This window comes from Equus przewalskii, chromosome 1 (assembly GCF_037783145.1).
Source record: "Equus przewalskii isolate Varuska chromosome 1, EquPr2, whole genome shotgun sequence".
NCBI lineage: Eukaryota > Metazoa > Chordata > Mammalia > Perissodactyla > Equidae > Equus > Equus przewalskii.
Window position 1 is genome coordinate 10,614,502 of NC_091831.1, and position 27,195 is coordinate 10,641,696.

General features: G+C 48.5%; 1 protein-coding gene across 4 annotated transcripts in view; it reads right to left on the reverse strand.

Moving 5' to 3' along the window:
* Nucleotides 1-4,296: 4,296 nt before the first annotated feature.
* BTBD16 (BTB domain containing 16) overlaps nucleotides 4,297-27,195 on the reverse strand; it is a 45,657-nt gene continuing 22,758 nt past the window's right edge. For all 4 annotated transcript variants that reach the window (XM_008537159.2, XM_008537161.2, XM_070580614.1 and 1 more), the window contains 7 exons: nucleotides 21,365-21,484; nucleotides 11,240-11,331; nucleotides 10,292-10,374; nucleotides 8,594-8,671; nucleotides 7,129-7,227; nucleotides 5,546-5,734; nucleotides 4,297-4,464 (listed from right to left, as the gene is read on the reverse strand). In XM_008537159.2, coding sequence (XP_008535381.1) covers nucleotides 4,396-4,464; nucleotides 5,546-5,734; nucleotides 7,129-7,227; nucleotides 8,594-8,671; nucleotides 10,292-10,374; nucleotides 11,240-11,331; nucleotides 21,365-21,484 — 730 coding nt within the window. In that variant the 3' untranslated portion in view covers nucleotides 4,297-4,395. The remainder of the gene's footprint in view (nucleotides 4,465-5,545; nucleotides 5,735-7,128; nucleotides 7,228-8,593; nucleotides 8,672-10,291; nucleotides 10,375-11,239; nucleotides 11,332-21,364; nucleotides 21,485-27,195) is intronic.

The following is a 27,195-nucleotide window of genomic DNA, read 5'->3' on the forward strand; positions in this document are numbered from 1 at the left end:
CTCAGCAAAAAGAGGAGGATTGGCAGCAGATGTTAGCTCAAGGCTAATCTTCCTAAAATAAACAAATTGAAAAAAATAAAATCAGCCACAGTGGTGAAACAGAGTCAGTTTTGTTGTTGTCGTTGGATTTTTTTGCACTGGGCAAGGAAGATAATGGAGTGTGTGGGGTCCAGAGGGGAACCCTGTCGTGGAACCGTTTTCAGATTGGAGTCGTTTCTGGGTGTGATGGCCACCTCCTGCCTCAGAACCCTGCAGAACCTGTCCAAGTGCAGATTCCTAGGTGTCTCTCAGATTAGCCTCTTGAATCTGGGGCCCAGGGGCCTACATTTGCTTCTGCTCCTGGGTGATGCTGGTGACACCCAGTCGAAGAGCCGGGGCTGGAGACAAGTCTGCTTTCAGTGGTCTGAATGTCACCTGGGTATCATTTCCCACAGATCCTCCGCCTGCAAGGTTCCCGCCCATCCGCCATGGCACATTTATGTGCCGCCTCTTCAGTGAGACCCCCCTCAGCCCATCCCAACGCCCCCTTTGGAATCAAATGCAATTTCACATGTGACAAGCCCCCTGCACAGCATGGCCCAGTGGTGCCGCAGATGCTTAGCCACAGTTCTGTCGAGCGTACAGTAGGTGTTCAATATATATTTGAATTAAGCGCCCTAAAACATTTCACCTCTTCTCAGGCGGCCAAGGAGGAGATGGCACACATGAGCCCTGTGGCCAAGCCTGAGCTGGCCCCTGGCTCTGCCTCTCTGAGGCCCCTTTGACATGTGAAAGCCTTGCTTGTTGGGCCTCAGCCTCCACTCTGACCAGACACGGAAAACACACCTACCTCATGGAGGGGTGGAAGAATTCAGTGGGAGAGTGAGAGTCAAGTGTGTAAAGAGTCAGAGATGCTTAGTAAGCATCTTCTGACCAGAACTGTCACTCCCGCTCGCTGGCCCTCAGTTTCCCCCACTGTACATGAGGAGGTGGAAATGAGGTCAAGGGCCCCTCTCCCTGACACCCCAAGTCCTTCTGCCTCTTGTGCCTTCCTGCTGCTGCTTTGAGAGGCAGGGATGCAGCCCAACCCTTCAGGCCCTCATCCCACCCTCTTTGGGGTTGCCGTCCTCCTATATCCCTGGCTTTTGGACCCTTCACAGCTTTACTGTTCACCTTAGGGAGATGTTTTTGGCATTGCTGCTTTGCAAGTTTCTCCCAGTCTTGCAGACTCCTGGAGCATATTGCAAATAGCTAAGCTAGGAAAGTTGCTTCGCTTAGAAAGTGGGCAATCCTTCCTCTTTCAGCAAGGCTTCCAACCAGCCTCTTCTCTCTCGGGCATCTACAGACTTGCTCTCCAAAAGTCTTTAGTTCTTGTCTTCCTTGTTATCCCACAGGATTGTGGTAGAGTGCCACGAGGCTGCTCCTTCTCCAGAGCCAGTAACGTCAAGCCCTCGCATGTCTGCACGGGGCTGTCACAGGCAGTGGGGCCTGCAGGGCTCACAGCCCCGAGAGGGAGGCAGAGGGGCTGGTTTATGCCCTTTTTATAGACAAGGGAGCAACCTTCGCAGAGGGTAAGTGACAAGTGACTTTTCTGACTTCGCACAGCTGGTTGGTTTGGAGGTGAGGCAAATACATCATCCCCTTCTTGCCCAAAGACAGCGCTCCACTATGGAAGCAACCATCCTGTTTAATTTTTGAGAAAAAAAAAAAATCTAGTTCTAAGGAAGCATGCACTGCATAATCCCATTTTGAACAGGAAGAAAACTATAAGTGCACTTAAAAATAATTTCAGAAGGTCGCCTGCCAAACTTCTGAGGGACGGGAGTCCCAGAGGATTTTATTTTCTTCTCTGTATTTCTTCATTTTTCTTCCACAAGGCTGTATTATTTTATAGAACTAACATTTTGCTTTTTTAAAAATGAAACTATCGTGCTTATTTGAAAATAAACTATCGCTCCCAATGAAAACACAGATGGCTCTCTTAAACATGATGTTGAGCAAAGGAAGGCAGGCATGAAAGAGTACACGCTGAATGATTCTGTTTATTAAATATTCAAACTAAATGGCTAAACTAATTAATGGTGATGGAAGTCGGGATGGTGTTTACCCTTTGGAGGTAGTGACCGAGACGGCGTCCAAGGTGGGGCGTCTGGGGTGCTGACCGTGCCTTTTCTGTTTTTGATCTGGGTGTTAGTTACATGGGTATGTTCACTCCAGAGTACCTCACTGGGCTACGCTGTAGGTTTTTTGCATTGATTTTGATTTTTTTAAAATATTGCGTTAAAGTTCTATTTATCTGGATTACTGAGTATTTTGACCCAAAATGAGTGCCTTACGTGCCAAGACCAACCCTAGTCTCGGCCCTGCATGGATGGGAGGAATTACTGAGGCCGCGTTTGCCAACAATCTACCCCACTGGACCCCATCTGCCAACTCATCAAAGCCCTTTATACCAGGGACCAGCCCGGAAAGCCTAAACTACTCTAAAGATTCTACTCAGAGAACAGAAGAAAGAACAGGGGAGAAGGAGGCAACCCAGAGACTGGCGGCAACAGGAAGCCCTCACCACCCCGGGGCTGGAGGGACACAGGCATGAGGTAGTGTCACCAGCACCAGAAGCGGGCCCGTTTGATGGGCGCTGGCAGGAGGCTGAGTGAGCTGGAGCCATGAAGGAGCACAGATGCTGCTGGAAAATGCCTTCCATGCTAAGAGGGTGAGAACGCCCCTGCTTCTCCCGCTGTCTTGTTCACCGCTGCCCAGTGGCTGGACCTGGCCAGAATCTGCTGTGGAAGATGGGTGGGTGGGGAGGCGCCTGAGAACAGACCCAACGCCCCTTCCTTTGCTCCAGTTCTTCCACTGTATCGCCCTCACATGTTCCCACCAGGCTTTCTCCTTCCCAGGTCACTTTGCACAGGGCATCAGTCCTCTGCTGGGAAGATTGATGCTCCACCACTTTTCCAGTCACACTGGATAACACGCTGTGGTGGACACACCCTAAGGTGACCCCTTGTATAATCCTCTCCCCTTGAGTGGGGGCAGAAGGTGCGACTTACTTCTAGCCCAGAGAATATGGCCTAGGTGATGGGATGTCACTCCCATGGTTACCTTACCTTATAAAAGACTCTGTCTTAGCCGACTAGAGTGAGAGAGACTCTCCTGCTGGCCTTAAGGACTGACAGCCATGTTTTGAACTTTCTATAGAGGGAGCCATGTGGCAAGGAAGTAACTGCAGGGGGCCTCTAGGACCTGGACAGCCTTCTCCCAACAGCTAGTAAGCAGCCAGGGCCCTCAGTCACACAGCTGCAAGAAAATGAACCTGCCAACAACCTCATGAGCTTGGACAGGGGTTCTCCTCAGTCATGTTTTCAGATGAGAACACAGTCCAGCCGCCACTGGATTATAGACCTGTGAGACCCTGAGCAGGGGGACCCAGCATAGTTACCTGTATTCCTGACTCACCACAACTGGGAAATAATAAATATGCGTTGTCCTAAGCCACTAAATTTGTGGTACATTGTTACACTGCAATAGAAAACTAATCCGCAAAGTGGGAAGAAAGACTCTCTTACCTTACTTTTTTCCAAACCATAGAGTTCCATTTAAAAAGGTGGGATGGTAAATAAGATAAGTTACTCTATACCTTAGAATTGCTTGCTTCCTTTCCTACCTCTTGTTCTGGTTGAACCAAAAGTGCCAGGGACAATGGCCAGGTGTGTTGTTCTGTGCAGCAGTCAGAGATGCAACATGAAAAGGGGAGCACTTGATGCTCCTAGATGGAGATGGAGTATGTTGTTACTGCTGGTGCTCCCGTAGGAGAGCTCCCAAGGGTGTGGAAAGTTAGGGCTGGGCTCAGGGGACTTTGGGGTCAATGATGGTAAATGGACTCAAGGTTCTGGTACTTTCCAACCGCAAATGATACAAATGTGGGTGCCATGGTCTGACTGTGTCCCCTCAGAATTCATATGTTGAATCCTGACTCCCAAAGGTGATGGCATTAGGAGGTGGGGCCTTTGGGACGTGATTAGGTCATGAGGGTGGAGCTTTCACAAATGGGATTAGCGCCCTTATAAAAGCGGCCCCAGACAGCTCCCTTTGCTCTTCTCCCAAATGAGGACACAGGAGAAGATAGCTGTCTATAAACCAGGAAGCAGGCCCTCACCAGACACCACCTTGATCTTGGACTTCCAGCCTCCAGAACTGTAAGTAATAAATTTCTGTTGTTTATAAGCCACTCAATCTGTGGTGTTTTTTCATAGCAGCCCGAACAGACTAAGCCAGTGGGCAAAAGTTCGAATGAGACCATTGCTAATTAGGAAAGTCAGCTGAATACTTGAGTAGTCCCTTCAATGTCATTTTATTTTCTTTTATGCAGATCGGTGGAAGAAAAAAAAATCCCATAGATTCTTCTGGAAACTGTCAAGATATTGGGAAGATGAATGAAAAACTTGCATAGATTGGGATGCCCACAGTTTGGACTTTCAAGACCTAAAAGATGGAACAAAAGAAAGCAAGTGGGACTTTCAGGATAAATACATTTGCCCTCTGGAAGGAGGAAAAGGAAGGGCTAACAGCTGTGGAAGGCAGACGTTCTCGACCCTGGCTGCATGTTAGAATCACCCGGGGAAGGCCTTTAAAACAAACTTTAAAAAATTTAAGTATAACTTAAATACAATAAGAGCACAAATCTTCAGGGTACAGCTTCATGAATTTTCACAAGTAAGCGCTCATCTGTGACCGTCATGCCGATCACAATAAAGAACATTTCAGGCACCTCAGAAATCCGCTTCATGTTCCCTCCCAGTCAATATCCTGGCCTCCCCTGCCCCCACCTCCACAAAGGAAATCGCTATTCTGATTTCTAACATCACAGAGAATAATTTGGGGAGCTTTAATAAATACCGATACCTGGGCCCCACCATGGAATATCTAGTTCTCGTGGTTTGGGTGGCGCTCAGGCCTGGGGACTTTGCAAAGAGCCAGGTGATTCTGATGTGCAGGCAGGACTGAGAATTACTCACTGGTTTAAGGCCAAGTCCCATTTCTTGCAGGGCAGCAAGGGAGGCCCCCAAATGTCCTTTAATTCACAGCCCGGAGTTCCTCCCAAGACTACAGACAGGCTCTCTGGCAAATTTTGCTGGGTACCCAATCCACCTGGATGCTGGTGCAGCCCACTGAGGCAGATGGGCCAGGCTGTGGATTTCAGTGGATGTGACAGGTGATGTCCAGTCGACAGTGGAGGTGGAGTGGGCAAATACACGCCACCAAACCTCCCCTCCTCCAAAAAAAGTCCCTTTTGACCTTTATAAAATGGTCTGGTGTGACTCAAATCACACTGTCTTGCAGATTTGATCTGCAGACAAATCAGCAGATTTGGGTCACAGCTTTCAGTATCCCCAGCTTTTCGTTCTGGGAGGTTTCTCTTTAGCATTATTTAGAGGTCTGATAATCCTTAAGAAACTGAGCAAGTTTCCCTCGTAGATCACTGGAGATGTAAAACCAGTGATCCTTAAAAAGGGGTGGAGGGAGAGAAAGGGCAAAAAGGAAAATGGAAGAGACAAACACTCACGTGGCTTTTGCAGGATGGCTTGATCAACCCAAACTTCTGCATGATCTGGCCTGTCCTGAACTCCTGCCACTTGCCGTCCACCAGGGCCTGGGCTCTGATCTCGTACTTCACCAAGCGTTCTGCTCTCAGGCTAACGGGGCCATGCTCGCTGACCAAGGAGGAGAATTCCACGTCGGTGTGCCTCATTCTCTGCAAGGAGGGTGACCCACCTTAGCTGGAACTGAAACTGGGGTGACCCAGAGTTAGCGCAACCTGGTTTCTGGCACATCAACCCTCCTGTATAACGTATGCAGAGAGAAGGGAAGCATTGCCCTGTGGCCCCATTTCCTGAGTGCCTCTGCTGCTGAGTCAGTTGGCATTTGAGACTTCACCATGAGCAAACCACTGGCTGACAGACTGGGGTTTGGCCAAACCAGGAAAACGCCATTAAGACAAGCTGTATTGAACTGGAAGGTTTTCACTATCACTTTGCCAGAATTTAAAAACCAACATAGCATTCATATGAGCATTTCGACTGTTGTTGTTACATAATTCATCTCTTCTATCCAGTGGAATCCATTGTGTGGGGAAATGCCTGAGTCCCTGAAGACCAAGAACTGGCCAAGGAAGAGACGTGACTTGCTCAAGGGCGCATGAAGAGGTAGCGGCAAAGCTGGGACTAAAACTCAGGTTTCTTCATTCATTTATCCATTCACGATACAGACATACCTCCCTGTGTTCCAGGTACTGTGACTGGCAGTGATAGTAAAAACATGAATCACATATGGTTTCCCAAGGCGCTTGAAGTCTTACAGTCTTATAAGCGGATCCTAAGGGGAATGTACTGGTCCCTCATCATAGTTGTCACCGTCATCATCATCATCATCATCATCATGCAGTGCTCTATGTGTCAGGCCCTGTTCCAAGCCCTTTGTACAAATTAACACATGAATACTTCCAACAAGCCAGTGAGGTAGGTACTCTTACCTTCCCCATCTTAAAGGTCAGGAAACTGGAAATGGGGACGTTCGCAGGCTTGCCAAGGTCATAGTGCTCAGCAGGCAGTTTGACTTCGACTTTCTGCTCTTAAACACAGCACTCTCCTGCCTCTCCTAAACGTCCAGCAGGAGCATCGAGGCGAAGCCATCCACCCTCCTGACTTCTCTGCGGTCTGTCCGCCACCTGCTTTGCCACTCTAAACAAGCCCATCCCTCTCCCCTTGCGGGCTCGACCTGTTACCTCCACAGAGGAATGGCCATGGGTAAAGCATCACCCATTCATGTAGGAACTGAGGAGGAATCGAGCCCCAGATGTGGAGTCAGAGTCTAGAATTGGACGCCAGCTTTGCCAGTGGAGGCCAGATGACCATGAAGACACTCAATTTCGAGATCCTCATCTAAGTGGGCTAACAAGAGCACCCTCCCAAGGTTGTTGCAAAAATCACATGACATCACCTCTACGAGGTGGATTCACGCCAGGCTTCCAACACATTTCGTATTAATTATTAACTAATGAAGAATCAATTATTTTTAATTTAGTATGAACTGATGCTGAATCTAAAAGACTGTCAGAGACACATCTTTCCTGTGCTCTGTCCTTCTTACCTGCATGTAAAAGCTATAAGAGGTAGTGTCATGTTTGGTTCCCTTTATCTCAAAGAAGAATCCGTATATGGCAATCATTTTTGAAAAAGTTGTATACTCCTAAATTGGGAAAGATAAACAACACAGTGACAGGGAAAAAATCTTCGGTACTCAAAGGCAATACAAATTCCAGCCACAACAACAAAAGTGATGAATTTGACAACAAATTTAAAACACAGCAGCGATTTTAGTCTAGTAAGCATAGGAAAAGTCAAATCGCAGTGACCTCAATCCTATGGGTAGCACTCAGTGACGATATTATCTGCTCTGCGTGTCCTTTTGGGGGAAGAAGAATGAGTTAACCATGTTGTTGGATGACCTGTGGTCTGCAGACTTTTGAAACAAAACATTTTGCCCCAATTTAATGGACCTAATAGACACTCCATCCTCATGATATTGCAAGGCGTCCTGGCCTCTGTGGGGTGTAGTCTGTCCACTTAGGTGGGTCTCTGCAAGCAAGAGGGCAGACCCAGCCCCCCAGGTTTGACCTAGAGGGGAGTCTCTGATGAGAGATTCAGGGCCCTGAATCCCTGAACATGAATTCCTTTGAGATCATTACTGTGGCTTTGAAGAAGTCGAAGGAGAGCAGTGATTTCTTGGAGAATTGTGCCTATCACAGGAAACCCAAGACAAAGCGCAGCCGCCAATCCTGGATGCTCCCCTAGTGACTCAGCACCCAGATGCCTTGTGGCTGAGCTCCCAGACTCACTGCTGCTTTAATTTCGGGATCCATCAAAATAGTTTCTCAGAGGGCTGGCCTGGTGGCATAGTGGTTAAGTTCACACACTCTGCTTCGGTGGCCTGGGATTCATGGGTTTGGATCCCAGGCACAGACCTAACACCACTCATCAAGCCAGCTGTGGCAGTGGCCCACATAAAACAGGGGAAGATTGGAACAGATGTTAGCTCAGTGACAATCTTCCTCAAGTGAAAAGAGGAAGATTGGCAACAGATGTTAGCTCAGGGCCAATCTTCCTCACCAAAAAAAAAAAGTCTCCCAGAATAGGTTCACCCTCGTAACCTTAAACATGAGCTTGGAGTGGAATCTCTCATCAAGTAGTTGGCAACTGTCAATGTTTTCGGGGAAGAGGATGACCAACTCATCCCAGCTAGCCAGGCCTTTCCTGGTTTTAGAGTGGAAAGTCCTCCATCTCAGAAAAACTTCTCCATCCCTGGAAAACAGAGACAGTTGGTCATCCCCTGAGGGGAAATTTTGGACATGTACATCAGGTGAATGAATGGCCTGGCCCAGGCCCCTGTCTCGTGAATTTTATTTCCTAGGGGGTGGTGAGCATGCAGAAGAGACACTACGATTTCCTCTTCTGTCCTGGCCTTCCTACCAGAGGTAAGAAGTGATGGTACCGAGGTCCTTAACCAAGCATGGGGGGCACAGTTCTTCCCCTTGCTCGGGCCCAGGGGTCAGTACCTGGCTGAAGAACAGCCCGAATCTCACAGCCTGGGCGGTCAGATCTTTCACGTGGGCCATGTCGCCCCCACTCTCCAGCTGAAAGGGAAACACACAGCTCACTGGCAGCCTGATCCTCAAGGGGAGCGCCTCTTGTCATCTTCATGTCCGTTCATCGACCCCCACAACCCACGCCGTGCTCAAAAGAGATCCCACATGTCTCTGGATCCCACATTAATCCAGTCGACAGTATTTATGGAAAACCTACTATGTGCCGGGTACCATGCTCAATGCTTTCAGAAGATGTAGAGGTGAAGACAAAGAAAAATGCCCGAGTGGTCTTTCTGGGGAAATAAAATGTGTACTTAAGTAGCCCAATCACGAGGCTGTGAACCATTGTGGCTGTAAAGTCAAGAGCAAGGATGGTCCTGCGTGGCAGACTCCACGATACTGGCAGCAGGGGGGTGAAGGAAGGAGGTGGGCAGGCTCAGAAAGCCATGAAGAGGGCAGTGGGGGACTTCCTGAGGTGTCCAGCCCCAGAGATTGTCCTCTCCCTCTGTCACCCCTCCCCAGCTCTGCTCTGTTAGGGCACAGTTCTGAGTTACGTCCCAGAGAAGCGTGGTTCCACGGAGTCGTCACTACCGTGCAGTGGGCGCTGAGCACTGTGGCTTGCACATTACAATAGGGATTTGTTGAGCTGAATTGAATTTTAACTAGTGACTCATAAATCTTCAGAACTCAAACACTGCCCTATTTCATCTCTGAAAATGCAAGATTGGAAACACATAAGAAGTACAGCAGTTTGCACAGACGATTCACAAAGGGGGAAACGCCACATGGAACAATACTCATATTTACTAGTAATAAAGGAAATGCATATTTAAAAGTGGGATGCCATTGTTCACTTCTCAATTAACTAAAGTGATCTGAAATGAAATGCCCTACGCTGCTGAGCACGTGCAAAGCGAGGCACGCTCGTTTATTACTGGCGGAGGAGTAGTTTGGTCCTCAATTTGTTAATATGTATCAAGAACAAAAAGGCACATCCCTTTTTGGGCCAATATTTTCCACTCTTGAGAATCTCCTATAATAATTCTAAATATAGTAGAATAAACCATTATGTGCAAATATGTTCAGCATACGGTCCTTTGCAGTAGTTAATTAGAAACACCGTCAACTGTGTACAACAGAGGAATGGTAAAGCAGCATTGTTTGCAAAATATTCTTTTGGTGGAAGAGTTTGCAGCCATTAAAAATGGTGATAGGAAGCACATTTAATTAAGTGTATTTTGAAACCAGACCGAAAGGTAATAAAATGCAGTGAGATGTCGGCAGTGGTTGTCTTTGGTGATGGGTCTGAGGGTACGTCTTTTCTTTCTTTCAATTTCTCTGCATTTTGGAAATGTTCAATAATAGGCACAGGTTACATTTGTGTCTGTCAGGGGACTCGGTTTGGAGGGCGGTGTGGCAGGGCTCCTTGACCCCGTCTAACTCCCCGGGTCACCAGTGCGATGCTCTAAGCTCCTCAGTTCTAAGGCTGGGCCTCTTCCCTCCCCGCTCCAGGCTTGGCTTTCCGCCCCCTTCCCCTGGCGGAAGATCCAGATGCATCTCAACCTCAAAGGCCCAGAGGTTTCAAATGCAAAACATGTCTCCAGAAAAAGCGAAGTCAGACAGGCAATAAATTTTGAGAATTTTTTTCTTGCTGGGCCGGCGACTCACCGCGTGGTAATGGTTGGCTATAACCCGGACCAGCCAGGACTCGGGAAAGAAGTTCATGTGCCTTAACTCCTCCAGATCTTTGCCTTGGGAGAAATACAAAGGGAACGTTTCACAGTTTTATTCACAAAAGTTTCATTTACCGAGAGAAAAAGGAGAAAGTCAGGAGCTGAGAATTGGAGGGCCTTCCCAGGGGCCCGGGAGTCACTAGGTGTGTGGAACCCAAATGGGACATTACAGAGCACTTCCCCCCAAGGCGTTCACAGGCCCCTGGCCGCAATCCTGCTCGAGAAGGGAGGCTTGAGGTCCGATAATCAGTGTCTACGGAGTGTCTAGAAGCAACTTGTACAAAACTACCAGGGCCCGATCAACCATCCTGGATTTTAGAGCTGTTCATTCTATCTGGATAACTGGAAATGGCTTTGAAAAATGTTCTTTCAGAGGCAAGATCTCCCTGGGCAGCCTCCTGGGCTGCCCAAAACACACTCCTCAATAGTTCCCTCCTCTTTCCAAGTCACAGCTGCCTTCCCCCGGCCCAGGACATCAGGCTGAGGGAGCTCAAGCCCAGAGCACACATCCAGAGTTTTCTCCCAAACTGCTGAAGAGGGGACCTAGAGGAATGAATGCCACTCTAAGAGGCAGGGCACGTGGTTAGACGGCAATAATGCAGTGCTTGGCAGCTGTGTACTCTTTCACATTCAGTAAGTCCCTTCCATCCATCATCATACTTTACGGAAGCTCTGGTTATCCCCATTTTACAGAGAAGGAAACTGAGACCAGGCAGTTACATGACATTCCCAAACCCACACAGCTTGGAAGTCACAATACCAGATCTCAGCTGATTCCTTTGGAAGCATCTGGTGGAACTTCCCTGGGGGGTAGCGGGGACTGAGGCGTGGGGTAGAGCCCCACCAGCCTTCCCATGGATGCACTCACACGGGCTGGGCTTACCTTTGGTGATGCCGTGCAGACGCAGGCAAAGGAAGAGGGGTATCAGGCTCTGTCCTGTATCCCGATCCAGAAAGGAAGACTTCCTGGGGCAGCTTAGCAGAGGCAAAAAGAGGAATAAAAGGCTTCAGAAAACTCCTTTCTGGAATGAGCTGGGGCTAGTGAAAGCCGCGTCAAAGAGACTAGCGGTTTCACTAGCCAGGGGTAGACTGTGCGTGGTTCTCTCTGGATGGGTGAGGGGTGCGGAAGCAGAGGGCAGCTGAGATAACCTTTGTGAAGGCTGACCCGGAGATTACGACGAGACAAATGGTTATAGCCCCTTGCCATCTACCGCTGAGCCGTGCACATAATAGGTGCCCCCAAAATACTTATTAAATGACTGATAGGAATCCATGTTTTTTACAGGGGATTTCAGGGGAAATTTTCTCCCTTGAGGCTCACAAACTCCCTGTGGGACAGACAGGGAGGGAAAGTATCATTGGCTCCATTTTACAGATGGAAAAACAATGGCTCAGCCAGGACTTGAACCCGAGACTTTTGATTCTTCCTCGACACATGCTGCCCTGTGCATAAGTGGCCAATTTAGGCACTTCAAAAGCACTTTCTGGTAGAATTAAAAAGAAAAAAATGTCAGATGAGCAGGTAACTAGTTTTAGCAGCTGGTTTCACACTCAGTTGCGCGACCGTCAGTGTCAATACTAAACTCCAGTTAATTTCCACATGCGGCTGAAGGTCAGGGCTGGGTTAAGAAGATCAATTCCCCTCCAGAAGACACGTACACGCAGACACACACCCACCACTCTTGTTTTGAAACAACTTGCTTCATAAAATGGCCACTTTTCACAACGGGGGATAATTTTTCCAAGTCCCTTTGGAAAGACAAAGTCATTCCCTCAAGGCAGATCCCGTATGAGAGCAGCCAAGGGCACTTTTAGATGATTTTTCCATGAATCAAGAGTGATGTCCAAATCACAGCCCGTCCCAGCCCGAATGAACGCACCGTTGGCCCCGTGTCCTGCCTCTGCTGGAGGTGCCCGCCAACCTGCCTGGGGACCATTCGTTTTTATAAGATCTGGGAATTCCTGGGACTCTGCAACTCCTGTCCATGTCAGGTTAGGTTTAGGGGCACCAAGGCGTTGGCGGAGGGAAGAGGGACACAAAGATGAATGAGTTGATTCAATTGAATGATGATTAGAATCCACTGGGTGCCTGTCTCTGGGGTGGACAGCTCAGGTATAAATAAAGGAGGCCTGGCACTTTCAGGAGTGCAGGGCTATTGATCCTAGAACCAGCCCTCTATAACCCAGGGCGGGTGGAGCTGGGCTGGTATGGGCCGTGCCAATGTCCTGAGACCATGGGTATCTTAGCTGGATGAATAACACTCCTTTGCCTCCTTCCCTGCCTCTCTGTCACCATTTAACAGAGGAACAAGCTGGTGGCATCATGGCCAGGTCCAAGGAGGGAAGAAGGGGCCCAGCTGGTGCAGTCTCCCGAGCCTAGCTGAGTGCTTGGGGAGTAAGCCTGTGTCCACGGCAAGGGCTCCCACAGCCTGGGGATGCCCCTGAGAAGTGAGCGCTTGCTAGAGCTGAGGTTAAACACAGATTCAGTCCAGAAGGGAAAGGAGAGTCTAGAGGTCAGCATTGCCCCTCCAACTCAGAAGCCCCCAGGCAGCAACTCTGCAGCTTTGTGGGAAGGCTGCTGGGAGAGTAGGAGGGAACCAAGGTCCCTGATTCTCCGGGTGACAGACACTCGGACCTCATGCACCATCAGCCAGAACCTCTCCAGACAGATCTCCTCTCACAGAGGAAGAGCTTTGTTGAGATTGGTGATGGGACCTTAAGACCCCCTTGGGCCACAGGGAAGTGGCATTGATGCTTACCATGGCGGCTGACTTGGGGAGGTCATGGGTCAGCTGATTTATTGCCCAATCATGCTTCAGTTCCCTGAGCTTGGGTCCTGGAGTCAGACAGACCAGGTGCCAGTCCTGGGCCAGCCGGTCATCAGTCATGAGACCAAGCCTCCCTGAACTTCAATCTCCTTCTCTGTCAAGTGGGGACAACAGCCACACGTGCCTCCCTGGGTAGTTGGTGTTTGTGAGGTGCTTGGCACAGCTGTTGGTTCCCAGTGAGTCCTCAGGACCTCATGATTACCACCATTGTCCCTTCATCCCACAGAATGTGACCTGGACTCAAGCTGGTCAAGGGTGTGGAATTGTTCTTGGTGGCATTCATCACCACTGCCATGCTCTACATTGCCCAAGCCATGGACCACCTCAAAGGAAGAAAACGGTGTCCTGAGCCACTGATTTTCTAAAATCTCAAAGGATCTGAGGGGTGTGGTTCAACTCTTTGGACCAATCAGTCTAACCCTGCCCTTGAGCCCAGCGAGGTCCATGAGTGCAGAGCCGGGAATCTACCCAGGCCTCCGGCGTCCAGCCCGGCATGTATTGCATCTCACCCGGTGCCTCTCAACTGTCTGCACGTGAAGCCATGTGCTACTCTCTGGCTCAATGATGAGTGCACTTATGTGACGTCATATAAAGTGGGGGGAGGCTGGCTGCAAAGTCTGGGGTCCTCTTTGCAGGGCTATGTTGGCGGAATCAAAGGCTGGCATAGCTTCCCCTGGAGCTGAGCTCGGTCTGTGCAAAGACCTCTTTGGGTTTAGCACCGACTTTTCTGGGACAAACTTCAGGTCGTAGTCTTTGCCTCCTAAAGTTCATCAAGAAACACTTTGGGGGTGACCCCTTTAGGGAGGACAGTTCACAGGCCCTTGATACTGAAAGACACACCCACGTTGGCTCTGGGTCCTGTCTCAAGGACCTGGAGACAAATCTCCCACAGACCTCCTGAAAGGCGGGGCCTGGGGACAAGTGTCCCTGTGACTGGCACAGACTGTAATTTTAGAGCTGCTCTTAGCCACAACCTTCTCACTTCCTCCATCCTGCCGTCTGTTGGAGTCATTTACTCTTTCGGCCGAGTGTCAGACTCAGAGCCCCGTTAGCATCAGCACTTCAGATTTTAGCCTTAAAATACACTCTTTGGAACTCTGACACCTGCTACGTGGATGAACACTGAAGACACTATGCCAAGCGAAATAAGCCAGACCCCAAAGGACAAATACTGGATAATTCCCTTTATCTGAGGCTCCTAGAGTAGCCAAAATCATAGAGACAGAAAGGAGAATGGTGGTTTCCAGGGGTGGGGAGTCACTGTTGAAGGGGTAGAGTTTCAGAGAGGGGATGATGAAAAAGTTCTAGAGATGGATGGGGGCGATGGTTGTACCACAATGTGAATGTACTGAATGCCACTGAACTGTGCACATAAAAATGGTTAAAATGGTAAATTTTATGTTACACATATTTTATCATAATAAAAACTGATTGGGGGTTAAAAATTACTTAGCTTATATGAAAAATATTTGCAATAATATACTAAGTTTTAAGGTAAAGTTTGAAAGAAAAAACACACTGTGGGGCAATAACTTATGATGAGAAGGGAACAAGGCTTTTTCAAAACGTAACTCCGTGTAGAAGACCAGGGCACCTTCTGAAACCCAACAACCAGAAAATGGTCCTCTTGGCTCCCAACACCAAAGTGAGGTAAATGCCAACGCCACCGTCATCACCTACCAAACGTCGCCACCATTCAGTACATCCTGCCAAGTGCTGCTCTGGGCCTCTGCTTGGAGTCAGAGTGAAGGCATAGAGGGGGATAAGCGGGATTGCTAACCTCCATCAGAGGTTGCGTTCTCACCCAAAGTCTTCCAGCTAATAAATGGCAGAAGTGGACTCAGACTCAGGGCTGCCATCCGTCTTCTAACAGACAGCTTATTTATCAAATGTATTGCTTGTCTCTGCTTCCTAGATTGTAAACTCCGAGAAGATGGAGATTCGGGTCTTTTCTAATTCCTCTTGTATTCTCAGTGCCTCTTACAGTGCCGGGCGCTCAGTCAGCCTGCCACATGTTGGGTGAATTCGTTGAATGAATGACCCGCTCCCTGCCAACTCTCCAGCGTCAAACCTACTGTCCTGCCCCTCCACTCGTCCACAATTTATCTTCCAGGGATGCCAGCGGTTCCAGCCCCAGTGCACATGTGCGCGCATGCACACACCCATGTGCATGCACAGACAAGGCTATTCCACGCTGATTTTCCTATGCTCAGGGGGTCCTGCCTGCTGTTGCCATGCTTATTTGTCAGGCCAAGTCCTACCAGACATTTATTGAGACCCAGTTCCATGTCATCTTGACTCTGAAGATGGTCTGAGCTTTGCCCAAAGGCAGAACTGGATCTGGAAATCCTGTCTAAAGATAACCTTATCTGCTCTTGGTAAGGGCCTCCTGCATCCAGACGCTTTACACTCCTCGTGCTCCTGCCATGTCTCCACTCTTATTGTTGAAGATGTGTTTGGGGGTTACCCAGTTTGGGTGGAAAGCCAAGGCGCCACATGAGGGAAGTGAAAACTTACTGAGGAATAGGAATCACCAACATTTAGTGACCTTGGAGAGAAGGGAGATTCAGCTTCCAGAGAGCCAAGCTAAAGGGGAACGGGGGCAACCAGCCAGAGCAAGAGAAGAAACGAAAAAGGCCAGAAGCACAAGAGTCAGGTGACGAGAAACCCTGTTGTCCCCAAATACATCAACCTTTCTGCACACGACTTGGCGGAGCGATTCTGAGAGAGAACAATTTAATGGCACTCATGTCCATGACTCATGGGATATTTCAAAACGAATGTTCTGGTAAAGAGATCAGAGTTGTCACGCCAAGGTGCCCAGTTTCATGATGACTCTGTGGCCAATCTGCAAATGCCACTCATTAATCACAAGAGACACATGGCCTCTGCCCGCCCTGGCACACAGCATCACAGGGCGTTTCCCGCCAGCCATCAGCGGGCTTGGGTGTCAGAGGTGTGAAGGCCGTGGCTGGGCGGTTCTCCTCTGAGACTCCCCCCACATGATATATGGGGGAAGGTGGTGTTGGGTTTGTTGGGCTCATGCACACCCACACACCCAGCACATGCTCTTGCTCTCTCTGCAAAGAGAAGTTCAGAGGAGGAATCCACCCAGTGTGCAGGTAAGATCCAGGAAGGCTTCCTGGAGGAGTCCTTGGCCAGCTCCGTCAGGCTGGGTCAGACTGGGACAGGGCACAGGAAAGAGGAGACTCAGCTGCAGAGGGCAGGGAAATCTAGCAGTTGGAAGGTGGCTTCCCCGGCTGCTTTCCATGACCGCCTTCCGGTGAGGTTGCTGGAATCCGCCTCTGGAGTATCTGCTTCAGAGGTTGATAATTCAGTGATAAGTAAAGCAGTCAAGGACCAGAATTACAGGTCTGTTGATGACTCGCCCTCAACCTTGAGATCTCAAAGTGGAAGAAGACCTAGGAGACCCAGGTCAACCCAGCTCCACCATCAATTTGCAAAAGGAGCCTGAGTAAGGCCCTTACCTGGATGGGTTTTATAGCCACACCGTTGAATGAAAGAAGCCTGACATTAAAACGTGTATACGATAGGATTCTATTTACATAAATTTCCAAAGCAGCCAAGACATCTCCATAGTAAATAAGCCGGGATACTGTTTCCCTTTGCCTGGGAGGGGGAATTCCGAGATAAGACACATTACGGGGCTAGTCAAGTTCTGTTTCTTGGTCTGGGTGCTGGTTACACAGATGTGTGTGCTTTGTGGAAATTCATTGAGCTGTTCACTCAAGGTTTGGGTACTTTTCTGTACGTATTTTATACTTCGATTAAAAATGTACTGTAAAAAAGTGAAAACATTGCCTGCCTCTGGCTCTGCTCCAATTGATGAGTTTTTACAGCTTTCCTGGACTTCTCAGACTGCTAAGTGGAATGAAGTGATGACTTGTCCTCCACGGACGAAGGCAAGAGCTTTGCTTACATTTTTTGTTTTTCCTACAAGGAAACGTTAAATTTAATTCTGGACAGCCTATTTGTTTTTCTAAAGTAACCACTGCCAGGAAAACAGGCTGTGGGGTGCCGAGGGGGGTGTATGTGTGTGTGTGTGTGTGTGTGTGTGTTCGCATGCAAGCGTGCATGTGTGTTCTCTTCCTATATTGACGTACTTAGACAGCAATGAAAATAAGCTCGAAGCTGTTCCTAAACATCTGGCTAAGTAGAGAAACTGCCCATTCAACTTTCCATCAGTGTCCCTGGCACATATACGTGTCCAATAAATATTTGTTGAATGAATAAATGATTGAAAAAATCAATGAATGAAAGAAATTGGGAGAGTAGAAAATATGCCTGGGACATATGTCTTTATTTGCAGGTACAGTTGGAAGAGTCAACTATGCAAATATGTTCACTCCTCGCCTGTCTTCTGGACATTGCTAAGACAGACAAGAAAGGGGCATCTGATTCATTTTATTCAATTACCGCTCTAACCTCTCCTTTTCGGATGCTGGGCTAGCCAAGGCCACACCCACAGCTGCAGCTCAGCCTCGTCCCTAGTTCGTCAGAGGGCCTGGTTATCTAATATTCGTGCAGCTTGTCCCACTGCCACCACGTTATGAAAATACAGTCTCATTTTGGGAGTTCCCATACTGTTATGGCCTCAGAATGTCCACTCTGACCACTGCTCCACTACCCTGAAGATAGCTTATAGATCACTCTGTCATTTACACTATCTCATCAATAGATGCAACTTTACAAATTGGACCAAATAGTCAACTTCCTCCATTCTCATTCCCAAACCTATTTACTGTCTCCCAGGGGTCCGTTCTGCCCCACCTTTAAATACTCCTGGCATATCCCTGTCCGTGGCCATGGACCAGCCATTCCTTTGGCTTCATGGAACCGTGTAGATCAATTCTGGCCCAGGCTGACTGTGACTTCCCACGGCCGCCCTCCTCCACCACTGGGAGCACAGGTGCCTTCTCGCAGCCTGAGCCTCGGGACCACCAGGCCCGCTGGGCCAGCAGCTCCGAGGCCCTGCACTGCTACTGGTCAGCCCTGGGATCCTCAGGAAGGGTGGCGAACACGGCGCACGGACACCTCTGCTGCCTGCTCCCACATCAGGGGTAGATGTCACTAACCTGCCGAGACGTTCTTTCTCCCTGAGCCTAGAGAAAGCCTTGGAATCCTTCCTAGGCAAGCACACCAGCAGGCACTACCCATCGATAAAAACGGAAACTTGTCTGTGACCCCTTTTACTTCAAGCTGCTGCAGACGTGGTGCTCTCTGAATTTTGCATCAGCATATTAAGACGCGTTTCCCTGATGGGAATGGAGCTACATAGAAATGTCTGATGGAATCTCATCATTCGATAAGCTATTATATGCCCAGCACAGTGCCAGGCAAGCTGGGGGTGAGAGAAAGGATAACAAACCCTTCCTTTAAGCTGCTTATGAGGTATGCGGCGAGGCAGGACTTACACATGCATCACAAGGGACTGGTCAGAGAGGTCATTAGGGGAGGCCCCTGCCGTGGACAGATGGAGAAGAGGAGGCAGTGCAGCCAGGGTGGGGGTGGGGTAAGCAGGAGCAGCAAAGCTAATCCTCAACCTGAGGAGCCTGGGGGCTCAGGGACTTGCATGTGGGAGGTGGAGGCCATCGACTGCGGTGCACCCCACAGGTGCCACTGTTCTGGGGCAGATGAGTGAGCTGGGATGGGAGGAGAACCACCCACGATCCTAAAAAGGGCCACATGGTCCTCAAAGTTGGGAGTGGGTCTGGGCAACAGTAGGGTTAAGATCATCCAAGGTCCAGACTGTCCTGTCTTTTCTCCCAGTGGACACAAAGCTGGCTGGAGGGAGGGAAGAGGAGCGAGGGAGGGAGGGACCCAGGGCAGGCTCGAAGGCCGGCAGGAGTCACTCCTGCACTGCGGCACTTGGACGTGGGGCCCTGTTAGAACATACTGTCAGAACTGCTTAGGCTGGACACTGAGACCACTTGGAAACATGGAAATGAATTCCAACAAGGAAAACCGTGCAGGATCAGAGGACTCGAGGAAATGCCATGTGGAGGGTGAGGTTTGGGGTCAAAATGGAATCAATGTAGACTCAAGAGGAATGGAGAAGCTGTGATGGTGAGAAATATCCATGTGTGGGAGGAGCCTTTGAGACCCCAGCTCGGGAGGGCCCAGGAAACCCCACTTCCAATGGAGGGGGCTACACATCTTAGCTTTCTCATTCTCACTTGTTTCTCTCGCATTCAAAACGCCATTCCAGTGAATCAGCCGCGTTCTAGCTCATTTCCTATCTCCCTGTGCTAAGACGTTTCCAGTATGAGAGCTAACCCAGAGCCAAATAGCAAGTTTTCCTGGTGTGCATGAGTCATAGGAAAAAGTGTCTCTTGGGCTATTAAAATAGTAGGGGGAGGAGGGTTTAAAACATTTAGGTTCAAAGCAAATTACATAGAAACTAAGCAGAGAACATGTAATTCTGGCACTGAATACTCCTTTCCCCAAATACTAAGAGAGAAAAAAATGGGCTCTTTAGTTAATGTGGTGCACAGATGTTCCAGAAGGATTAAATGCTTCAGAACAATGCAAACGAAACTTGGCTTCCACAGGTCAATCTGCTGATGAATATGTGGAAGATGTGTTTATCTGCTAAACTCGCATGTGCAAAAGAAATAGAGCTTATTGACGTCCTTGAACACACCTTACCGTGCTCGGAAGCGCCCATTCCTGCTGACATGGGAACAGGAGCATAAACCTGACAGTGAAGGTAATGCCACCAGCGACTTCCTGTCTAGGGCAGAGCCTCTGGGGGCCACCTGGGGCTGTCTAGGGCGCCACCCTCCACAGCCAGCTTGGACGATGTGAGCATATTTCACAAAGTTTTCATAAAGGTTACGGAGACACAAAAGGGAGCCCATAATCTACTGCTTTCACCCCCACCCCCACCCCGCTTCCCTGGCCCCGTGCTGCCACACCACTAATGGGGCACTCTCAGTTGAACAGATAGAGAACACTCACAGGCAGAGGGGACACAGTGAGAGGAAGAAATGCCCTGCAGGGCAATATTAGAGGTCCGTGGCTAACGACAACAACCCCGAACCTAGAGGCAGCCTCAGGATCTTTCTGAACACCATGCCCAGGAAGCTGCTACTGAACCAGCTGGAGCGAGCACCAGATAAGGATTTTATCTGCCGTTCCAGGAATGGGCAGTAAAGCATCCTGGGATTTGGCAGGTCTGGGTTCAAGTCTGGCTCCATCTCTTATCAATTGTATGATCTCTGACAAGGTATTTCACCTCTACCTCAGTTTCCTCATCTGTAAAATGGGAATAATAAAACCGGGCCCTGAGTATTACGCAGATTAATGAGATAACAAGTAGAAAGTGCTTATCAGAGTCACTGCATTTAGTAAGCACATTTAAATGGTGCCCACTAGTATACTGTAATTGTCATTTTTCATGTAAATGTTGATACATATAACTTTTAGAATTTGTAAGTTTAGAGAGTATAAAACACTGGATTAGGGACTGGCCGGTGGTGCAGCAGTTAAGTGTGCACGTTCTGCTTCAGCGGCCCGGGCTTCTCTGGTTCGGATCCCGGGTGTGGACATGGCACCGCTCGGTAAGCCATGCTGTGGCAGGCGTCCCACATATAAAGTAGAGGAAGATGGGCATGGATGTTAGCTCAGGGCCAGTCTTCCTCAGCAAAAAGAGGAGGATTGGCGGCAGATGTTAGCTCACGGCTAATCTTCCTCAAAAAAAAAACCCCACTGGATTAATTCTATGAAACCTCTGTACATTCAAATGCTTCTTCATTTGTCCAGAAAATCCAGAATTTTATATGCTATCTAGTGAAATATAAATGAGATTGACCTGGTCTCATTTAGATATGGTTTAAATATGAAATTTTTAAGGTCAGTGTAGTATGGTAATTTTCTTGAATAAAAGGAGTACCTTTTGCATCATGTATTTTACTGGACACAAAAAAATTCCCAGAAACACATAATTATCTCATATTATAACACCTACATATTATTCACTTTTTCAAGTAATCTAGTGGTTCGAAAATATCCCATAATCTTAGGCCCCATAAAGGAAACTGCATTCTATGCACTCTGAGGTTATGAAAAATTATATCACTAATGCTTTTCCCCCATGATATTAAGAGCAAAAAACCAATGTATGTACATTTCATCAATCAACACTAAGTTATGTTTACCTGATAAAAAATGCCAGCACCGTTTCATACGTTGGAATTGTCTGAATTTTGTGGTTTAGTTGCAAGTAGACCCACAAAAGTAGTATTTTCAGAAGATGAAACTCACTAAAAGTAAACAACCTGGCCAAAATAAAAGATTGAGAAGAAATTTTAGGAAGAGCAAAAAACCACAGTGTTTGCAGAAAACGAAAAGTTAAAAATGGGTTTGGGAAGGAGGCAACACCTCTCCTGAGTCTGTAGGTGGCCCGAGACAAAGACATTAAATGACCTGGCCAAGGTCGTTCGGCTGGTTAATGGCAGAGCTGGGATCTGAACGGCAGCAGCCTCACGCTGGAGCCCTCGCTTTCACCACCCGCTGTGCTGCCCCGAGCAATGGCTGTCGTCTCATGAGCACTTCCTCCAGACAGGTGTTCTCAAGATGCTTTCACACATTCTTTCATTTAATTCCACACAACAATCCTGCAAAGCTGGGCTATAGTCCTTATTTTCACAGATGTAGAAATTGAGACTGACCCTATGTTGATTTAAAATTTTAATATTTTGTTCATCATGGCTTTTCACATTCATTTTGATTTTAAAATATTGCACTAAAATACACTTTATCTCGATAACCGAGCTTTTATGGTGCCCCCTTAAATTTTGCACCCGAGCAGAGTGCCTCACTCATCATATTCTAGTCCCAGCCCTGATCAAGGGCTGAAACATGAATAACTTATCCAGGGTCACACAATTCTAGGGGAAGACCTGGGCATGGGCTGGTTTAGAATCTTAGTGCTGCCCACACTGGCTGTGGGACCTCTGGCGGGATGCTTAGCCGCCTGCAGCCACATCTCCCTTATCTCTAGAACAGTGATGATTGTCGCTGTTCCGAGGACACTGGTGAAGGCTACAGGAGGTGACACGTGGTAGGCGTTCCCATCGCTGCTGTAACACATTCTCATTAACCGAGCAGCTTTAAACAACACAAACTTATTAAATTATAGTTCTGGAGGTCAGAGGAACAAGATGGATCTCACTGGGATAAGATCAAGGAAGGTGTGGAGAGGGCTGCGTTCCTTTTGGAGGCTCCATGGAGAATCGTTTCCTTGCCTTTTCCAGCTTCTAGAAGCCATCCCATTCCCTGACTTGTGACGCCTTGCTCCATCTTCAAGCCAGTAGCACAGCGTCTTCAGATTTCTCTCTGGTTTTGACTCTTCTGCCTCCCTCTTCCCCATTTAAGGACCAATGTGGTTACATTGGGCCCAACTGAATAATCTAGGTTCATCTCCCCATCTCAGGGCCGTCCAAATAGCAACCTTAGTTCCATCTGCAAACCTGTTAACCTTTGCCATACAGCTTAACATGTTCACGGGTTCTGGGGACTGAGATGTTGACATCTTTGGGAGACCATTATTGAGCCAATCACATACATACAGATTGCTTGGCACAGTGCCTGCAATGGTGCTCAGCAAATGGCAACTCTGACTCCTAAGTGGCAGGCTGGGTCCCGACTCCAGAGCCCACCATTTGCCTGCAGCAGCAGGAGGCCTGTCGTCAAGAAACAAGGGCTGAGAAGGAGCAGCTGCTGCTCTCCATGTGTCAGCTCTGTAAAGGAAGGATGTTTCCCAAACAGCTCTCTTAACAGCCTCTGACGACTTGATGATCTAAGAAGTCATTTCAACGTTTCTTAAACCCATTGATATTTGCCATCTCTGACCGTGGAGATGGCATCCTGCCCTCAAAAGAGATCACAGCCTCTTCACCCACCACTTTGAGTGGTCCTGGTGGGTGACATCCAGGCTAAATCGTGACTCTAAAGGGCAATGGAAATGTCACCCACCCACCTCCCACGCTATTTCCGGACACAGCAGAACTGACTCTTCCGCTTATTTGTTTAGGCCACTTACAGAAGCATAGACTTCGAGTCTGTCCAGACAGGACCAAATTTGTCACTGTCTGCAAAGTAACGGTGAGGTAGGAGGGGAGATGTCACAGAGCCATTTGGGATGATGTCCCCACAAAGAACTCTGCCAGGACTTCAACCACCACTGGGCCGGGGTGCTACGTGACTTCTGGTATAGAATCCATGCTTGAGGTCCTGGACCCCAGAAGGTTTTTTGACACCAAAGACGGGCTGACAGCTGGGGCTGGCCCTGTGGCTGAGTGGTTAAGTTCGCGCGCTCCGCTGCAGGCGGCCCAGTGTTTCGTTGGTTCGAATCCTGGGCGCGGACATGGCACTGCTCATCAAACCACGCTGAGGCAGCGTCCCACATGCCACAACTAGAAGGACCCACAACGAAGACTACACAACTATGTACTGGGGGGCTTTGGGGAGAAAAAGGAAAAAAATAAAATCTTAAAAAAAAAAAAAAAAAAAAGACGGGCTGACAGCAACACAGGGGGAGTAATTGGCAGCTCCATGAACCAGGATCCTGGTTTTACTGTTATTATGAAGGGTAATTGTTGAAATAAAGCCCTCTGTCTTCAGGCCAGTACCCTGCAGTATTAGTTCCTTCAGGAAATAACCTTGCTGAGGACATTCAAGCATATTTTATTTACCTAAGGGCTCCGGTGGCCTGAACCAAGATGGAACTCAGAGATCCTAAACTTCCCTCCAACATAGTGAACATCTGGGCTGTTCTATGTGTGTTTACTGGTGCCCGCTATAGCCAGTACATATATATATAGGGATGTAACTGGCGTTTGTTCTTTAAGACAAAAAAAAAAGGCTTTTAACAAAGCACTGTTTGTCCTCTATTTTTTTTTGAGAAAATTGTATATAAATAATAAAAGCCCCCTTTTGAATACAGACCATAAAGAAAGCCATGCCCACGTGAACAAGAAAATATGAACAAGGATGCCCGTTGCATCATTGATTGTCACAGCAAAAAATGAAGCAAAACAAAATAAAACAAAAGGCCTTTAGGAAGGGAATGAAAAAATTGTTGTCTATTCATTCAATGGAACACTGCACAGCAATTAAATTTAAAATGCTAATTAGATATGTAAGTGTCAACACGGAGAGAACGCATTGCATGATGTTAGTGAACAAAGTAAGTTGAGAACATTGCAATCACTGTCAGAACATTTATTTGAAGTTTAAACCTTTGCAAAACAGTAGCGCGCCTTATTTATGGACATACACAGAGGTAATAAATTTATAATCCCACGGATTGGGCTCACACAGGTCCCCAACAGGGGTTTGACTGTCTCTAGGGAGGGAGGCCGAGAGGGAGGAAGAGAAAGTTCAGGGCTGGGAGGGGACCCAGTCGGCTTTATCAGTAATGCTTCGTTTCTTAACTTATGACCAAATGTTACCACTCGCTCATTTGGGGAGTTGAGTCCAGTTGTGTTTTGTATTATCCTCCTACCTTTGTAATTTCCTTTCACAATAAAAACCATGAACATCAACATCCTTATTGATCTTGACCATCAATAAGGAAAAAGGCCTCGTGCAGAGCGTACCAGTGGGCTGGTGATGAGCGCGTACTTGAGGCTGCTCAGACCTGGGTTCAAATCCCAACCCTCATGCTGCATGGCGGGAGCTTGGGCCAATCTCTTCCTGTAATCTGCACTCCACAGGTGAGAGCACAGGTAACAGTACCCACCTCACTGGGTTGCTGTAGGAATCAGAGTGGATAACCCACTCAGAGCGTTCCATATCCTACAAGCGCTCAATAATTAGTATTATCCAGAGAAGCCTTAGCCTCAGGAACTACCGTTTGAGAGGGATGCCCAATGGCGTTCCACATGCTCATGGGAAAGCTGCGGGACAGGCACACTGTGCAGGACAGGGGTGGATTCTCTTAGGGAATTTCTGAGCCTCAAGACTCCTTGTGTCATAGGTAGGAAGTCAGGAAGAAGTGGACACACAGAGGGATGCTGTGCCCCTGGTTGCAGGGGAGCCTTTCATGCACATAGGAACCAGGTAACTTTCCGAGTTCTCCACCCTCCTAAGTCTACAGAGAGCTTGGCTTCCAGAAAAACAGAACTTGGAATGAAGCTTTCATAATATTAGACTTAGAACAGGTAACCTAGCGGTGACGTCTAAGAAGAAAATTTACTGAAAACCAAAGGCCCAGGCAAAGAAATTAAAACCAGAGGCCTAGGAGGTCAGGAAAACTGTGCGTATTTCACCCAGACTGTTCATAAGATGGAAAGCAAAGCCCAAATGAAGATGAGGTCAAAGGGACTTCAGAAGGGAAAAGGCTGAATGGCTCAGAAGCCAAAGCATCTGCTGAGAGATGGATATTGTTCCAACAAGGCTTAGAGACCCAAATACCATGACCATTAACACAGCCCACAATCTACGCTGAATGGGGCCGAGGGACACTCCATCTGTGACCTGGGGGCTGGCACTTCCACACAGCAGCTCTGGGGCCACGTGACTTCCCAGGACAGCCCAGTCCTCACTGAGTTCTGGTTGCTGGGGACTCTGGCCTCTCAACAAACAAGGAGATGGTGGAGTGTGGAGGGTGGGAGCCTGGACCTTGGAGCCTGGAGCCCCAGGTGGCCGAGGCTTGCGTTTTATTAGTCCCTCTTATCTTAGAGACAGCAATTGTACCTACAGCACGGGGTTGGGGGGAAAGAGATAGTGCACATAGCACAGCACACACCCAGAAGTGCTAACGAAAGGTAACTCGCTCAAAGGTCCGTTCTTAATCAGGTGTGGTCTGTGGTGCCAGATCCACCAGCTGGCAAGCGCACCAAGATGAGGAACCCGAGCCTAGGGAAATTTCTAACCATCTCACCAGGCAGTGGGTGTGGCCCAGGCCCCCTTGTCCTGCACCCTCCATTCCCCACTTCCCTCCAGCTTAAAGCAAGTGGCCACTGGACATTAACCGGGTGGAGAGTTCACCTGGGATAATGAGCGCACGCGTCTGGGAGCTGTTGGCCTGGTCACTCCAGGGCACACGGGCTGATGACGTGCCCGAGGCCACGCAGGGCTCTCCCCTCCTTGAGCCAGGAGAGCCCTGGCCTGTCTGTGCTGACTGTTCCAGGGGAGGGGCCGGAGGAGCAGGACCCAGTTTCCACATCAGTCATGTCTCCCCAAGCTTGAGAGTCTAGACGTTTGACACATAATGTTCTTGACCTCTTTTCCTGCCCAGTGTACGTTTTGTAAGGCCTATCCCATCACTAATGTTCTGGCTGTGGTCAGACATTTTTTTCCCTTTTCTTGGTTAAATGCTACCAAGGTGGGGCAGCTCAGTCTTTCCAAGGGAGGGACAGTGTTATGAAAAGTCTAAGGGATGCCATGTTTATCTTTTCTTCAAGAGTTGCATAACCGTTGCTCTGTTGGCGGGGTGGGGGTGGGGAGGACATGCGTGGAAAAGTAGTGGGGAGCAGGGCAGAATGACCCTGGGGCTGCTCTTGGGGTCCCGGGTCCTGAGGTCTTCTTAGGTAATACGGTCGCCCTCAACTCTAGAACAGTCTACCAACCTCATTTCTGCCTAAGTGTGAGGGCAATACAAGCTATTTAGGAATTTTGAACTAACAGTAGAATAAATCTTTCCAGATCTAATTTCTGAAATCAGAATGCTCTCTACCACATAAGCATGAGTAAACATTTATTTTCTAATATAGCGCTCAAATTTTTAGTAGAATTTAGTTCTCACTTTCGAAATTCACCCAAAGGGAGTATAATCTTGATAACTTGGCAGTGAGGATCAGGAACCTTTTAAAGATTCCCAGACAGGGGGCCGGCCCCGTGGCTGAGTGGTTAAGTTCGCGCGCTCTGCTTCGGCGGCCCAGGGTTCCGCTGGTTCAGATCCTGGGCGCGGACATGGCACCGCTCATCCAGCCATGCTGAGGCGGTGTCCCACATGCCACAACTAGAAGGACCCACAACTAAA